This window comes from Sarcophilus harrisii, chromosome 1 (assembly GCF_902635505.1).
Source record: "Sarcophilus harrisii chromosome 1, mSarHar1.11, whole genome shotgun sequence".
Lineage (NCBI taxonomy): Eukaryota > Metazoa > Chordata > Mammalia > Dasyuromorphia > Dasyuridae > Sarcophilus > Sarcophilus harrisii.
In genome coordinates this window covers 345,468,801-345,486,722 of record NC_045426.1, presented here as the reverse complement: position 1 = coordinate 345,486,722, position 17,922 = coordinate 345,468,801, and the positions used below count along the sequence as shown (strand labels likewise).

Genomic DNA, 17,922 nt, shown 5'->3' with positions numbered 1-17,922 from the left:
ATGACATATTCCTTTAATGGATACTTCCAAACTCCTTTCTTTGGTTTGCTATTGCTCTCCCAAATTTATTTCATATTTACTACTCCTGGTGCCTATTTTACTTCTTTATTTTTTCTGTAATATTTTCTCTTAAATAAATGTCCTTTTTGGCAAAGAGGAAGAAAAACATTCTCAGAGTGTAAGCAGAATAATTTTTGGCATTATCTTTATGTTAATTTTCTGATACTCCTTAGCCCCTATATGCAGGCTAGGCTAGTTTTCTGGTAAAAAGGCAATGGGACTTTCTTCTACTAGATTGGTCCAGGAGACAGGCTTGGAATCTTGGAGCTTCCTGATCATGTACACATGACATCCCAACATGTGGAAATCTGGGTCCCTAAGGCTTGCAGGCTGGGCAAATAAAAACATACTCCCTTGTAGAAAAGACTGAGGAGAGGGAATTGGAGTCCCACAGAATCAAAGTTATATCTTTGCAGAATATTCTTTTTTCTGTGTTTTTGTTAAATAAATTTATCTCGTTAGAAGTTAAATGATTTACAATTGTCTCATTTTGTTTTAATTCTAAACCCAAACCACCCTTAGTCAGTTCTGGACCAGAACATACCCTCCCTTAGAGTGAGCCAATCTTCCCTCTCCCCACCTTGCACTATTTCTACTAGCTGATAAAAAAGCTCTTTCCCAAGAAGAATCAGGAATATAGTGTACACACAGTAATAGCAAAATTGAATGATGATCAACTATGAAAGATATGGTTCTTCTCAGTGGTTCAGTGATCCAAGGCAATCTCAATAAACTTTGGATAGAAAATGCATCCAGAAAGAGAACTATGAAGGATGAATGTAAATCAACACATATTATGTTCACTTTTCTTTTTTTTTTCTTCTGTTGTGGATTTTTCCTTTTTGTTCTGATTTTTCTCTCCCAACATGATTCACAAAGAAATGTATATTTAAAAAGTTAATGTACATTTATAACCAAAAAAAAAAATAATAAAAAAGTTTTTTTTAAAGAGAAAAAAAGATAATAAAATTAAAAACTCCTTCCACCCTTTTAATCCTCTCTCTTTTCCCTCCTCTCACCCCTTCTAGGTCATTACATTTTAAAAATTCAGACAGATCTTACTGCCTGAAATCAACTCACAACTGAAGACAGTACAGTGGATAAAGTGCTGGGCCTGGGAATTAGGAAGTCTCAAAAGTTCAAATTTGATCTCAGATATTATGTTTGTGATTCTGGTCAAGTCACTTAACTTTGTCTCAATTTCTTCAGCTTCTGTAGCTCTACTACATGATAGTGAATGTAGTGTGGTGAAGGACCATTTGTGATTTGAAGGAAACCAGAATAGACATTTCAAGCCTCTTGCCCTTTTCTTCTCCTGGGGAAATTTTCCTGACAAGAGAAGAAGTAGAATGTTGTTACCAGAGATCACCACTCTGGTCTCAGAGAGAATGGATTCCTTAAATGTTGTTGATTTAAAAGGGGTGGGGAACATCAGGCTCACAAGGCTGTGTAAGGCTGGCAAAATCATTTGCTAGGGTAATTGCTGACAATTATAAGCTGAAAGCTGGGTACAATAACCAGCCACTGCTTGGGTTCTATAAGTTGATAATTTTGGATGGCCCTGAAATGATATTATAAATATCCAAATGATGTGGTTCTTTTCATCTTTTTCAAATGATGTGATCTTTTAGATCAGGCCAATTCCAATAGACTTGTGATGGAGAGAGCCATCTGCATCTAGAAAGGATACTGAATGTGGATCACAACATAGTATTTTCATATTTTTTTTGTTGTTGTTTACTTGCTTTTTATTTTCTTTCAAATTTTTTTTCCTTTTTGATCTGATTTTTCTTGTGCACCACGATAATTGTGGAAATATATGTAGAAGAATTACATAGTTTAACATATTGAATTACTTGCTGTCAAAGAAGTGGGGAGAAGGGAGGGAGAAAAATTTGGAACAGAAGGTTTTGCAAGGGTAAATGTTGAAAACTATCTTTACATGTATTTTTAAAATAAAAAGTTATTATTTAAAAAAAATTAATGAATGAATATTAAAATGACCCTTGGCAGAAAAAATATGCTCTGATTTTTAAAAAATCATATGCTCTGATTTAGAGCATATGATTAGCTTCCATCTAACTTTTGATCACTGTCATTTGGGTCAAGGTGACTCCAAGTTAAATTTCGAAGGTTTGACCCTTCTCCTACTTGATATCAGTTCTACAGTGAATACACATAGAAATAATGATAAGGAAGTCCATTTATCCAAATTATAGCAAAACAAAAATCAGAGAAAGTATACATAAAAGAATATATATATCAGATAATACAGAATGAAGGAGCTCTTCCATTGAGAGCAAGACAACTTAACCAAAGACAATGTCCTAGAACTCACCCACAGGGAAACTCAGAATCTCTAAAGTTGCAAGTTAGGTAAAGAAACGTGATAGGGATTGCTTGCTCCTCTTATGTCTTCTTCCATTTCTCTCAAAGCTCAAAGCTGATTCCATGGAAGACTCCCAATTGGAAAATCTTGAAAGAAGGACTCACTGAAGGACTCATCTCTCTCTAACTCTGCCCAGTTCCTCAAGCAGGACATAGGATTCATCTCTTCTATAAAGAGAGAATCCCATGCTGATGGACTTTAGGACAGAGATTACATGTAAAATGTAACTCCTCCCCCTACTGGTAGTTGTAAGATTGAAATGAGATAAGAGTAAAGCTCTTAGCTCAACAGCTGGCATCTAGTAAGTGAATTGGTTCTTTTGTGGCTCAATATGGCACACAGTTCTTTTAGCAAATAAATACTAAATACCCACTGTGTGCCAGACATTGTTAAACCCTGGGCATGCAAAAAGAGACAAAAGACAGTTCCTGCCTTCAAGGAGTTTACAATCTAATGTGGAAAACAACATGAAATCAAATATGTACAAAACAAATTATATACAGCAAAATTTCTTTTCATAAATTTTTCTCAATAGTATTTTATTTTTCCAAATACATGTAAAGATAATTTTCAACATTGATTTTTCTCCACCCCTCCCTTATCTTCCTGTCCCCAAGACAGCAATCAATCTGATATAGGTTAAATATGTACAATCATCTTAAACCTATTTTCACACTTGTCATGTATTGAAAAATCAGATCAAAAGGGGAAACAGACAAACAAAAAAAGATGAAAATGTTGTGTTTCAATCCATATCCAGTTTCCATAGTTCTTTCTCTGGATGTGATTAGCATTTTCCATCCCAAGTCTATTGGAATTGACTTGAATCACCTTATTGTTGAGAATAGACAAGTTCATCACAGTTGACCACACATGATCTTATTATTGCTATGCAGTGTGTTCTCTTGGTTGTGCTCACTTTACTCAGATCAGTTCATGTAAGTCTTTACAGGCTTTTCTGAAATCACTGTGTCTGCATTACTATTTCAGCAACTTTTTGCATGACCCCAAGTATATAGGTATATAAAATAGGTGTAGAGATCAAACATTTACTGATAATAAACCATAATTTCATGACCTCCACATTCAGTTACTTGATCCCATATGAAGTTGTGATCCCCAGTTTAAGAAACTTTGCTGTACAATCTTGTTACTGGTCCTGTATCCTAAAGAGATCATAAAAGAGGGAAAAGAACCCACATGTACAAAAATGTCAGTCCTTTTTGTAGAGGGCAAAGAATTGGAAATTGAGTGGATGTTCATCAGTTGGGGAATGGCTGAATAAATTATACTATATGAATGTAATATCATATTATTATTTTATAAGAAATGATCAGCAGGATGATTTCAAAAAGACCTGGGCAGACTTAGATGAATTGATGCTGAATGAAGTGAGTAGAACCAAGAGAACACTCTACAGAGCAACAAGAAGATTATGTGTTGATCAACTGTGATGGATTTGGCTCTTTTCAACAATGAGGTGATTCAGGCAATCCCAGTAGATTTGTGATGGAGAGACCCATATGCATCTAGAAAGAGGATTGTAGGGATTGATTGTGAATCACAATATTTTCATTTTTTTGTTATTATTGTTTGCTTGCTTTTTTTCTCATTTTTTTCCCTTTTTGATCTGATTTTTCTTGTGCAGAATAATGTGGAAATATGTACAGAAGAATTGTACATGTTTAACATGTTGGATTACTTGATGCCTAGGGGAGGGAATGGGGGAAAAGAAGGGAGGAAAAAACTGAAACACCAGGTTTTTCAAGAGTGAATGTTGAAAACTATCTTTGCATATATTTTGATAATAAAAAGCTGTTATTTTAAAAAAATTGATGAGCAGACTGATTTCAGAAATTAAAAAGGGTCATGAGTGGAAAAATTGAAGAAGCCCTGTTATGCAGAATAAAGAGGAAATAAACTAGAGAGGGGAGAGATCAGAGGCAGGTGGACCCATGAACAGTTTAGTTCAATAATCCAGGTGTAAGGGGATGAGGGTTGCACCAGAAGTGTTGACAGTGTCTTTTGTGTCTCAATGCAGCACTTGTTTTAGTTAATTCTTCCTTTTTTGTTGGAGAAAAAAAAAAGAGCACTGAATTTGGAACTGGAAGACATGGCTCTGCTTTTCAATACCATGACCAAGTCACTTTTAACTTCTCAGGGCTTTGTTTCCTCAGATGAAAAACGAGGGATTTGAACTAGAGGATCTCTAAAATCCCTCTTGGCAATAAAGCTTTTAATAGCCTCAGGGCAGTGCCGCCAAGGTTGGTCAAGTGGCACTTCTCTGGAAGAAATCTGGCTGACAGGGCCTGCGATGCAGGTAAGTGAGCCAGAAAGCAGGGGCTAGAGGAAGAAAAGGAATCCTTAGATCTTCCACTGTATCCCTCAACCCCCACCCTGAAGCCTCACTTCTCAGCCTCTCCAGCCTTGGGCTATGCCTTCAAGACTAGTGCTCTGGCTTGCTGCCTACCCCGACCCAGGGGAATGTTCCTGAAGGGGGTGCTCTGCCCCTGGCTTGCCCTTCTGTCCATCATGGGTGAAATGAATTCATCGAGAATAGAGCCAGGAGCTAAATTTGTGCCTGTGTCTGATCTGGGGCATTTGAAGCCATCAGCAGCCAGTCCAGGAGGTGCCCTTCTGCCCAGCAAGAACTTGCAAGGCGGCCATGGTCAGTTTGAGCTTAGGCTTGGGGGCGGCAGTTTATGTTGGGAGGGGGCAGTGATAGGGCAGGTTCCCTCTAGAGGTACTATAGGATCTTGTGCTCCTGGGCTGTCTTAAGAGATCCTTTGCCTGATTATGGTAGGCAAAGCCTAGGATCCAGGAGGTTAGGATTTTGAGGTTCTCTGTGGGTGTTTTTTACTGTTGGGAGGATAGGTTGCCTTGAGTGGGATTGAGAGAGTAAATAAAAAACCCTAGTCTTTTGGGGCACAGCAGCCAGGTGGGCATGTTTGAGGATGCTACCAATATTAATTACTTCCACAAACCTTTATTAAGTACCTATTCTCTGTAACACTAAAAATGTCCTCCTCGGAAGCCTTGCTATGGCATGTAAACTATCCTGGATTCTTTTATACCGGAGGGCATAAATTCAGGGGGCACATAAAGCTGGAAAGGCTTTAATGGATGAACCTGGCAAATAAAAAAGCTAATTATCTGATTCTTTCGAAAGGCTATTTATTGTCGGAGGATGGTCTCAGACTGGGGTGGTGAAAGGGTACCAGCAGGGAAGACTTTATAGATTTTGAGAGAGTTAAGTTTGTGCAAGGTACTGTATGAGATAAAGATGAAACAAGATCATTCCTGTTCTCATGGAGCTTATAGTCCAGCAGTCACACATGGTTATAGATGAGGATATCTATCCAGGGTCTCCATGCCAGACTTATAACTAGAGTTGTTACTGATGTCAGAGCTATAACTAGAATTGTTGCCATAACTGCATGTGTATTATTTATATCAAATTGCTTGTCTTTTCATGGAGGAGGGGAAAGAGAGGAAGGGAAAGAACTTAAAATTTAAAAAAACAAATGTTAAAATTTTTGTCTATATATAAATGAGGGAGGAAAAAAGAAAAATTTAAAGTAAAAAAATGAAAGAAAATAGAAATGTTGCCATAAGATTGGAATGGTGGTGGTGGTGGTGGTATAGAGCGATAATCCACTCCATTTGTGAATCATGCTGTGAATGGGGGTGATCAATCTGTCAGAAAGTCTGACTGGGCTTCCTCTGAAAATGATGGGAACCTTGAAAGGTGGCATCTGGGAGCCTGGCAAGAGGAAAAGCTGCCTTGTGTTGGGCTGCACTAGTGGGAATCTGATTGAAGATGCAGTTCTGGCTGGAAGGAGGTTATTCATAGAAGGAAGTCTCTACTTCCCCTCCCTGTTTCAGTGTCCTGGGGAAAAGCTTCAGTCAACCCATTGTTAGTTATGGTTATGCTCAGGGTGAAAACCTTCTAGATATTGTTTCATTTTCATAAAATGAAACAATATATGAATATGAATATGAAAAATGAAACCATGTATATCCACACATATATGTGTATATGAACATATCCATATCTATCAATATAGTGGTGTTTTTTATGTCTGTCTCTGAGTCTATATATAAAAATGTGAGCATGTTGGTAGGTGAGTTTGTGACCATCTCTCTGAGTTGTAGGTCTCATTTCTTCATAGTCACTTAGCTCAGCAGCTGGCCCAGAGTAAGTGCTTGATAAATGCTTATTGATTGGCTGACAGGTCAAAGGACACACTTGTAATAGGACTGTATGTGGTAGAGCTGAAAGGGACAATCTAGTCCAATTCTTTCATTTGACATGAGAAAACAGAATCCTAGAAAGATGTCTCTTGTCCAAGTTTAACTTCTGACTAAGTTTAGTCTCTTTCTACTATACTTTCCTTCCCCCGTGTGTGTAGGGGTCTGTGTCTGTGAGCTGATATGGGAATCTTTATATCTCCATATATGTTTCTGTCTTTGGGTCCAATTGTGTCTATGTATAGTGGGGGTGATTAGATTCTGTTTTCAAAGACTTCATTTCATTTTAAACCATCTCTTTGTTGTCTGAAATACTATTGGAGAATATAAGAAATTGTAAAGCTCTGGGGACAAATAATAACAGTCTAGACACAACGGGAACCTACTCTAGCCCCTAATCTTGAACATCTCCCTTTCTCTTCTGCTTGAAGAATCCTTGGGCTATTCTACCCTCTCCCCTTCCTTGCCAAAGGACCCAGCTATATCTCACTCAGTTGTGCCTTCTGTTCACAAAGAAAGACAGAGACAGAAAGAGTCTCTGCTGAGGCCCCGCAATGATTTTTCTTTCACATCATTGACCCTTTAGTCCCATCGGAAGTTTTCAGCCCCTCGGCACGGCCACCTGGGCTTCCTGCCCCAAAAGCGGAGTCACAGACACCGGGGGAAGGTGAAGACTTGGCCCCGGGATGACCCAAAGAAACCAGTACATCTCACGGCCTTCCTGGGCTACAAAGCTGGCATGACCCACACCCTGCGTGAAGTCCATCGGCCTGGACTCAGTGAGTAAATGACAGGAATTTGGGTAGGGGAGAAGGGATCACTGCTTATGGGACATAGTCTTTTGTAACATGGAGTTATTTTTTGTCTGGAGGCAGAAACATCTGGGTGACTGGGGACAACAAGGCCAGTCTTACTGCAGAAGTAGTAATGCTGGGAAGGAAGATAGTCTCCTAGAATTTCAGGGGAGAAGGTAGCCTCAATGAAAGGGATATTATACAATGAAACACCAGGGATGGGGGCCAAGGGACAGGCACCCTACAGTATTGGTGACCAGCAAAAGACTAGGAATTAAGGCACTAGGATAGAGGTCAATGAAGAGGGAAATATTCCCCCACTTCTAATCTGGAGATTAGCATCCTCAGGCAAATAAAGTCCTGTTAACTGTGAGGCTAGTTATAGCTTTGCCTTTCAGACTCAGAATTTGAATTGATGACTATTTTTATTGCATTATGATCTATAAATAATGTCTTTAGCACTGCTGCTTTTTAAAGTTGTTTTACAATATCTTTGTGCCCTAATACATGATTAATTTCTGAAAAAGTTCCATATTGCTCTGAGAAATACTTACATTCTTTTGCAGTCCCATTTAGAAGACACCATAAGTCTTTTGATTTTAGTTTCCCCCCAAAATTTGTTTAGTTCAATGTCAGACTCAGAATCTGAAAGGTAGATTGATTCTCATATTTCCTTTATCTGATATAATCTCCCACTTCACGTAGAAATCACTTCTTTAGCATCCCTGATGAATATCTAGCCTCTCTGAAAACTTTCAGTGATTGACAAGTAACTATTTATTGCAGCAGCCCATTCCACTTGTTTGGGATTTCTTTTTCATGCTGAGCTGAAATCTCTATCCCTATAATTTTTTTACCTATTAGTCTTAGTTCTGTCTTTTATGGTTAAACAGAACTTATCTTTCCATTGAATGATAGTCTTATGGATATATGAATAGCTTAAGTCTAACTCATATTTCCATTGAATGATAGTCTTATGGATATATGAATAGCTTAAGGATCTTCTAATATAGTTCACATTTTACAGGTGATGAGTATTTTTAGGGGTCAGGAATCCCCCTCTTCTCCCAGTGCTATATCTCTTACACATAATGATCTTCTAGAGCTGTATTACAGGATCTCACTTGGGTCACCTCACCTTCCCTGTGTACTTCTCCCCCAGAGGTGTCCAAAAGGGAGGAAGTAGAGGCTGTAACCATTGTGGAGACCCCACCTGTGATTGTGGTAGGAATCGTAGGCTATGTGGCCACTCCACGGGGCCTTCGGAGCTTCAAGACCATCTTTGCAGAGCATCTTAGTGATGAATGTCGCCGCCGCTTCTACAAGAACTGGTGAGTAGGGCCACTAAAACCAGAGTAATCAGGGACCAATGTGCCCATATGATAGAGCAACCCTGGGGAAGAGAGGCAATATATATTGGCCAGAGTGACCAGTGAGATCAGAGTGGGTCCTGAAGCTGGTGTTCCCTCAAAGGCCAGAGTGGGAACTGGAATGGACCATTAGGTAGAGTGGCCACAGTTCAGAATGACCACTGAGCCCAACCATGGCCTATGTGACTATGAAAGTTGGAGTGACCATCAGGCATTGTGGTTATAGTCCTGAATGACCCAGTTGACCATGGGGACTAAAGGGACCCACTAAATGGGATGCATGGAGTAAGTGGAACCCTCTCTACTCTTAGGTACAAGAGCAAAAAGAAGGCATTCACCAAGGCCTGCCAGAAATGGCGAGATGAAGATGGGAAGAAGCGGCTGCAGAAAGACTTTGCCTCCATGAAGAAGTATTGCAAGGTCATCCGTGTCATTGTCCACACCCAGGTCAGTCTGGCTGCAGCTCTGGAAGGCTCCCATTCTGGGCAGTTGTTGAGCCTCCATAGGGCCCTTCTCAGCTCAGAGGCACTTGTTTCAAATGTCAGGCTAAAAATAGGCCATGAGTGAGTCCAAGCTCAAGGGAAGAGTTTGAGTTTGCCAAGTAGTGCAGTTCTATGGTTTAAGATGAGGAATAAATTGTATTGAGGTTAGAGTTCTTGTGCTCTGCCCCATAGCTAAAATTCAGGGACTCTAGGATATGTCTTTTCCATAGTCTTTTGCCTCACTTTCCCCATTTCTAAACAAATATACAATTTTTTGAAAGAAAAGAGCAAAGTAGAATTTAGGGGTCAAGTAAAAATGTTTATAAAGCTTAGGAAAGGAGAGTGAAAACAGAGGCAACAGAAGATGATCCATAATGAGTGGGGGTGGGAGGCTGGAGAAAGAGAATTGCTTGGGAAAATCTAGGAGTCTAGAAGTTATTGTGACTTAGAATTTGCATGATATAACTGTTTAAAAATTTATTTATTTGTTTTTAACATCTTTTTCTTTTTAAATTTTGAGTTCCAGATTCTTTCCCTCCCTCCCACTCCTCCAGTCATTGAAAAGACAAACAATCTGATATCAATTATACATGTGAAATCATGAAAAACATTTCCTTATTAGACACATCTCAAAAAAGAAATAAAGAAAAAAGAAAGAAAGAAAGAAAATTATATTTCAATTAGCTCTCAGAGTTTATCATTTGTCTCTTTTGAGGTAGATAGTATTTTTCATCATGAGTCTTTTGGAACTTTCTTGGATCAGTGTATTGATCAGAAGAGCCAAGTTTCTTCACCTTTTAACAGGATCTTTCTATGAAATGAAGTATCCTTCTCTAAAGCTAGTAGCCACCCTATAAGTATGCCAGGGGCAAATCTAGCTGCTCCTAGGGGGAGGGGAGGTTGCTTACAATGCCCAGGGTATAAGGTGCCCTTGGAGAAGGTGATCAGGTTGGCACCACCTGGGATCTATCCGGAACAGATGAAACTGCTGCCATTCCGGCAGAAGAAGGCTCACATCATGGAGATCCAGCTGAATGGAGGTACCATAGCTGAGAAAGTGGAATGGGCGCGAGCACGGCTAGAGAAACAGGTGTCCGTGCACACGGTCTTCAGCCAGAGTGAGGTGATCGATGTGATTGCAGTTACAAAAGGCCGGGGCATGAAAGGTGATGTTTCAATAGTTGGTTTGAGGGGAAATAGGGTTGATGCCGAGTGAAAGAGACAGGAAAGACTTCTGAGAGGTAGCCAGTCTTATAATAACGGAGTGCTTGTCAAACTTCTCCGTTTTCCTAATCTGAAGTTGTTAAAAGTAGAGAAAAGACATCCTGATCCCTACATGCAGTTGGTAGGAGAAGACAAAAGGAGGAGACTCAGACTTTGCACTGAAATGGGAGACAAAGTTCACACAATAAAAATGGAACAAAGCAGGGCAGGTCGAATTGTGTGATTAAAATGGGACATCAGTGTAAACTGCAGTGCTTAGGGAAGACTTCTTGGGTGGGTAGGAGTTGTAGTATTTCTGCTTCCTCTAACCCTGTCTGTGACACAGGCCCATTAGGAGCTCCTAAAAAAGACCTATTCCTTCTCTTATTCTTTCTAGGGGTCACCAGTCGTTGGCATGCCAAGAAACTCCCACGAAAAACTCACAAGGGACTGCGTAAAGTGGCCTGTATTGGGGCCTGGCATCCTGCGAGGGTGGGCTACTCCATTGCTCGAGCTGGCCAGAAAGGTTACCATCACAGAACAGAACTCAATAAAAAGGTGCTCATAGCTTCTAGTCATCCCCTATACCTGTCCTTCTCTCTCCCTGAAACACTCATTCATTTATTCATGCACTCATTCATCTATTCACTGACACATTCATTCATTTTTTCACTTATTAGTTGATGTACTTATACATTAATTAATTTACTTATTCATTCATTTATTTATTCTTTTGGGAGTACTAAAATGGATTTGCAGTTTGGTACTAAATGGATTTATATTACCTACTTACTCAATAACAAATCTCAGAGAGAATGAGTCCAAGAGAAAGCTAGATAGAACAAGGAAAAACTGAACTAGAATTTCCATATTTTGCAGGGAATACTCCCAAAGTGAACTGATAATTTATCTCTGAGCAATGATTGTGCCTATCTGTGGCTTCAGTATTCCCAGCCTCTAAAGAGCAGGTGGTGGAGCAAATCCAATGATTAACTGCTGAGGAGACTTAACTACCTTACCCTCATGTCTAGATCTATCGAATTGGCCATGGGATCCATGTGAAAGATGGGAAAGTGGTTAAGAACAATGCATCCACCAGCTATGACGTGACAGACAAATCCATCACACCCCTGGTGAGTGGCAGGCTGGGTGGAGAGCTCCCCTTCAAATCCTGAGATCACCATGTACCACTTTGTGTAATGACTGAGAGTTTTTGTCTCTGTCTTGGCTCTATCATTAACCACTGTCTGGGTTTGGCTCTTGGACCCTTCAGCCGGAGGGTAAAGATGGGAGGCAGAAGTATTTTGGGATTGTCTGAAAGGTCTAGTTAGCACAGGCCCATCTTTTGTGCCCTATTCCCCAAGTCTCAGTGGCTTCTGTGTTTCAGAAGGTTGAGGGAGGGTAGGAAACAGACCTCCCCTCTCTTGGAACTGGACACAGTTCTATTCTTATTTCTGGCTCTGATCCTGATGTCCAACTGATTCTAGGGGGGCTTCCCACATTATGGTGAAGTGAATAATGATTTCGTGATGCTGAAGGGTTGCATTGCTGGGACCAAGAAGCGTGTCATCACTCTCCGAAAGGTCAGGAAAGAAAGAATGGTTATCTTGGGGCAAGGAGGGACTGACTGCATGAGCTGATCCTATTGGTCTTTATGAGAACCTCATGTACCCAGTTTGGTGGTTTTGAATTTGGTTTCTACGCTTACAAGAAGACAGAGGAAAAGGAGACCAAGACCCACCCTTTGGTCCCTGCACTTGACAGGCAAAGACAGCAGCTCTAGATCTTGCCTTTAGGGAGGTCTTAAGTCTTGAGAGGAATAGGGAGTCAGAGGAGAAGCAGACCCAAGCTCTAATCTCATAGTTGGGGATTGGAGTGGGAGGGGGTGAGGTAGACACAAAGACAGTGGTAACAGAACAGGACAAGAGACGGTAATTGAGAGGTTAAGACTCAGAACTTTAGAGGCTCACAATAAGTAAGGACTAAAATGGTCAGAGAAGACTTCTTAGAGGAAATGATCTTTGATGGGAAAGGTGACATTTAGGCAGAGGGACAGGGTCAGGATTGGCAGGGGGATAGGGAGCAGGGAAAGGGCCCAGGGACAATTTTTCATATCATAGATTATAGTTCAGAGGTAGGCTTTGAGGGTTGTGATCCTGACTTTTAGACTCTAGGCTGAACTCATGTGGCTCCTATCCCCATCTCCTCCAGTCCCTCCTGGTGCACCGAAGCCGGCGGACTCTGGAAAACATTGAGCTAAAATTCATTGATACCACCTCAAAGTTTGGACATGGAAGATTCCAGACAGCTCAGGAGAAGAGAGCCTTCATGGTAAACTATATCTTAGGGCTTGATTCCTCTAATAATAGTTCCCTAACTTCCTATTGGCCTGAGAGCCTTCCCTCACCCCTGAAATCTTCTAAAGACTAGACTCCTTTCAGTTTCAGAATCCTCCCACTATTAACTTGTGACTAAAGGCCAGGGAGATTAGTTATCAGTTGAAGCAGGTAAGATAAAGGGAGGGTAGGAGACAGTGGGGGAAGGATCTGGCTTCTCCTATAAACTTCTTGTTTGTATGTCCCTTCCTTGTACAATGAAAGAGCCTGTCCTGGGGGAGGAGGGTAGGCAGAAAAGGGGTTTGAGCCTGTGTTCTTCCCCTGGAGAATGCATAGCCTAGGATCTTCAATGAGGAGACTCTGAAGAGCCCTCTAAATCTGTTATGGGTGAGTGATGAATGATGAAGCAGAGAGTCAATGAACAGATGAATCAAAGAATTAAGTGAATGAACTCAATTGAATAAATGATGAGGGTATTATAATAAGCCTATGTGCTTGAATGTATCACATGTGTATTCCTATGAGGACATGTGTGAGAAAGCCAGGTGACACTGAGAATAATAATCTTTCTCTTTTTCTTGTTTGCATTTCTCTTATTCTGTGTCTTTTTCTGTCTCTCTTTTCATCTCTCCATCTCTCTCTGTCTTTGTCTTTCTGTCTCTGTCTCTCCTTTCCTCCCTCCCTCCCCTACCCTTTGCCTTCTCCTTTTCCTCCTCTCTTTTTATCTCACCTCAGGGTCCCCAGAAGAAACACCTAGAGAAGGAGAAGACAGAAGCAGCAGCAGAGGACCTATGAGGCAGAAGAAACCAGGCATCCAGAATAGGACCTTGGCTTAATATTTCCTTCCCCAGAAAAGACAGCCTCTTATCAATAAAGGAGACTGTTGGGGAAAATTCAATAACAAGTGTTTTTTTTTTTATATATATATATATATATAGCACCCACCTTTTACCCTTTACATGTATGTCTGGTGAACATTACTCCAGATTCAAAGTAAGTTATGAATGTGGATTAGGAATGTATTTCTTTTTCTAGTCACTCAAAAGATAGATGATAGTTCAAAGCAAAAGGTATTCACATGCACTGTCATAGCAAGATAGTTAACAAGAAAGATTTTCCCCATAAACATAATTTTATATACTTCCAAAGGTGGTGACACAGTAGATAAAATACTGGACTTGTAGTCAGGAAGACATGAATTCAGCCTCAGACTGAATTACTGGCTGTGTGATCCTGGGCAAATAATTTAAACTCTGCCTGCCTCAGTTTTTTCAACTGTTCCCTTTCCTGTCCTCCTAGGGGAAGAGATACACACAGAAAAAAGTGTAACTAGGAAATATGCATATTAGGGAACATGTGTGTGTGTGTGTGTGTGTGTGTGTGTGTGTGTGCTTAAAGACTTGTGTTGCTTGCATGAGGTGTAGCTAGAAATCACAATGGACAATAGCCTAGGGCCATGGTTTTATCTCTACCTATCTCTATCTATCTATATATGTGTATATACACACACACATACATAGATACATACACATGAACACATATACATCTATGCCCATATATAAGGTATGTGTATCTAGACATATTTTTATTAAAGCTTTTTATTTTCAAAATATATGCATAGGTAATTTTCAGCATTCACCCTTAGAAAACCATATGTTCATTTTTTCTCCTCCCTTCCCCCTCCTTCCTTCTTCCATAAGCGAGTAGACCTAATATATGTTAAACATGTGCAATTCTTCTATGCATATCTCCGCAATTATTATGTTGCACAAGAAAAATCAGATCAAAAAGGAAAAAAATGAGAAAGAAAACAACAACAAAAAAGTGAAAATGCTATATTGTGATTCACACTCACTTCCCACAGTCCTCTCTCTGGTGCAGATGGCTCTTTTCATCACAAGACCGTTGGAACTGGCTTCAATCACCTTGCTGTCAAAAAGAGCCACTTGCATCTGAATTGATCATCATATAATCTTCCTGTTGCTGTGTATAATGTTTTCCTGGTTCTGCTCATTTCACGCAGCATTGGTTCCTGTAAGTCTCTACAAGCCTTTCTGAAATCATCCTGCTGGTCATTTCTTACAGAACAATAGTATTCCATAATCTTCATATACCATAACTTATTCAGTCATTCCTCAAATGATGGACATCCTCTCAATTGTGGATAGCACTTTCCATCATTAATCCTTTGGAATTATCTTGGGTCACTGTATTGTTGAGAAGAGGTAACTTTCTTATAGTTGATCACTGTACAATGTTGCTGTTAGTGTGTACAATGTTATCCTAGTTCTGTTTACTTCTCTTTGTATCAGTTCAGGTAAATCTTTGCAGGAAACTTGCCTTCTTTCTGACGAGAGAGGTATCTTGGAGCTCTGAGGGGTTTGAATTTTGGGATACATAAAATATAAACTCAAATAGGTGAATATTTTATGTGAAGAATATGAAAATGTAAAACTGGGCAGTGTTCCGATGCCATCCCCAGATAGTTGCTAGCTGTGCGACTGTGTGCAAATGAGTAAAACTTTCTTAACATTAGTTTTTTGTTGTTGTTGAGTCATTTTAGTCATGCCTATACTTTGTGACCCCATTTGGGGTTTTCTTGGCAAAGATACAGGAGTGGTTTGCCAGCTCATTTTACAGATGAGAAAATTGAGGCAAAAAGGATTAAGTGACTTTCCCAGGTTCACACAGGTAGTAACTGTCTGAGGTTGAATTCAGTTGCCCAAACCTTATTTTTGTCGCGATAAAAATCTTCAATGAAGAGAAACTGAGGCATAACAGTCAGAGCATGATCTATTTATTGGCAAGGCAAACAATTACCAATAAGTGAGGTCAGTGGCCCCTCAGTGACCAAAGACACACCTTACAATCAGAACAGTCTTTTATATAGTTTGATTACATAAATTCATGACATAGTTAACTGTTGTCAACTAAATTAAGACTGTGATTGGTGCATAATTATGCTGACTTGCAAAAGATGTAGTATCAAGGATCCATAGCAACAAGAAAACACAGGGTTAAACATCCTTTGGAAAGTCTCCAGTCAGATATTATCCCATTCCCCCCTTCACCAGAAAGACTTGGTGTTAGGAAAAACATCTACTAGGTAGAATCATCCTTTATCCATCTTCTTTATCTCCCTCATAAGATATACCAGACTCAGTTGTGTACACAGTTTCTTGCAAATTAATCCAAATCTAAGCCCAAGAAATTGATTATAGTTATTATTAAAAGTTTTAACTATTAATCAATCAGTATTCAATAATCAATTTCACAGTTTACTCATTTATAAAATGGAGATAATAGTACTATCTTACAGAATTGTTGTAAGTAAATTACTTTATAGACTGTTTGAATTTTTATTCTAAACTTATTGCATATTTTCTAAAGAACTTTGATTGGGGCAGCTAGGTGGTGCAATGGATAGAGTACTAGTCCTGAAGTCAGAAGGACCTGAATTCTTTTTTTTTTTTTTTTTTTGAAAATCATCATTGCATAATTTATTTTTGTAGTTTAAAACTGCATAAATTTTTTCAGTTTAAAAGTGCATAAAGGTTATAGAATTTTTTTTTATTTAATAGCCTTTTATTTACAGGATATATGCATGGGTAACTTTACAGCATTAACAATTGCCAAACCTCTTGTTCCAATTTTTCACCTCTTACCCCCCCACCCCTCCCCTAGATGGCAGGATGATCAGTAGATGTTAAATACATTAAAATATAAATTAGATACACAATAAGTATACATGACCAAAACATTATTTTGCTGTACAAAAAGAATCAGACTCTGAAATATTGTACAATTAGCTTGTGAAGGAAATCAAAAATGCATGTGTGTATAAATATAGGGATTGGGAATTCAATGTAATGGTTTTTAGTCATCTCCCAGAGTTCTTTTTCTGGGCATAGCTGGTTCAGTTCATTACTGCTCCATTGGAAATGATTTGGTTGATCTCGTTGCTGAGGATGGCCAGGTCCATCAGAACTGGTCATCATATAGTATTGTTGTTGAAGTATATAATGATCAGAAGGACCTGAATTCAAATTTGATCTCAGACAATACTTCTTATAAGTGTGCTCCTGGGCAAGCCACTTGATCCCAAATACCTCAGCAAAAACAACAACAACAACAACAAAAAACCCTTTGATTTACATACAATTCCTTAGAAATTCAGCAACTGCATAAAATGAAGGGTATCTGCAATGATAAACAAATCATTTTGAGCTCATTGAGAATAAATAGATATAAGTTAAAAAATAAAATGTTGAAAACTATCTTTACATGTAATTGGGAAAAAAATACTACTAAGTGGGAAAAAAATTCTCCTTTCAACAACCTGAAAGAGTTTTCCCTTTCAATAATGTTAAGGCATTATAGGATGGAAATGAGGAACAAAACGACTTGGCTATCATTTAGACCAGATTGGATAGTCATGCGTAAGATACAGGATTTGCCCCAATGGAAGACCTCTATCTATCTATCTATCTATCTGTCTATCAACACACACACACACACACACACACACACACAGATACACACACACATCTGGGATGGAAGATATCGGAAAAGACTTGGAAGAACTCAGTCAGTCAGTAAGCATTTATTATGTGCCAGGCACTGTGCTAAGTAAAAGGGACATAAAGGATGCTAGCCTTTAAGCACCTCATAGTCTAATGAGATTGCATTGCAAATATGCAAACATGCTAGACTTATATGGGATAAATGGAGATAAATAAGTAGAGGAAAAGCACTAACATTAAAGGGGACCAGGAAAGGCTTTTTGTAGATTGATAGGCTTTTAGAATGATGAGAAAGCTGATTTCAGAAAAGCCTGGAAAAACTTACATGAACTGATGCTAAGTGAAGTGAGCAGAACCAAGAGAACATTGTACATAGTAACAAGATTATGTGATGATCAACTGTGATAGACTTGGCTCTTTTCAACAATGAAGTAATTCAAGACAATTCCAATAGACTTGGAAAGTGCCATCTTCATTTAGAGAAAGAAGTATGGAGGCTGAATATGGATCACAA

General features: G+C 39.2%; 1 protein-coding gene across 1 annotated transcript; it reads left to right on the top strand.

The window, feature by feature from the left end:
* The first annotated feature begins 5,021 nt into the window (after positions 1 to 5,021).
* On the top strand, positions 5,022 to 13,783 carry RPL3L (ribosomal protein L3 like). The gene is made up of 10 exons (XM_031945826.1): positions 5,022 to 5,117; positions 7,287 to 7,479; positions 8,657 to 8,825; positions 9,176 to 9,311; positions 10,326 to 10,512; positions 10,947 to 11,107; positions 11,581 to 11,682; positions 12,037 to 12,132; positions 12,761 to 12,880; positions 13,621 to 13,783. Exons 1-10 carry the CDS (start codon positions 5,115 to 5,117, stop codon positions 13,678 to 13,680), a joined length of 1,227 nt encoding a protein of 408 aa, XP_031801686.1. The 5' UTR covers positions 5,022 to 5,114; the 3' UTR covers positions 13,681 to 13,783.
* Positions 13,784 to 17,922: the final 4,139 nt, after the last annotated feature.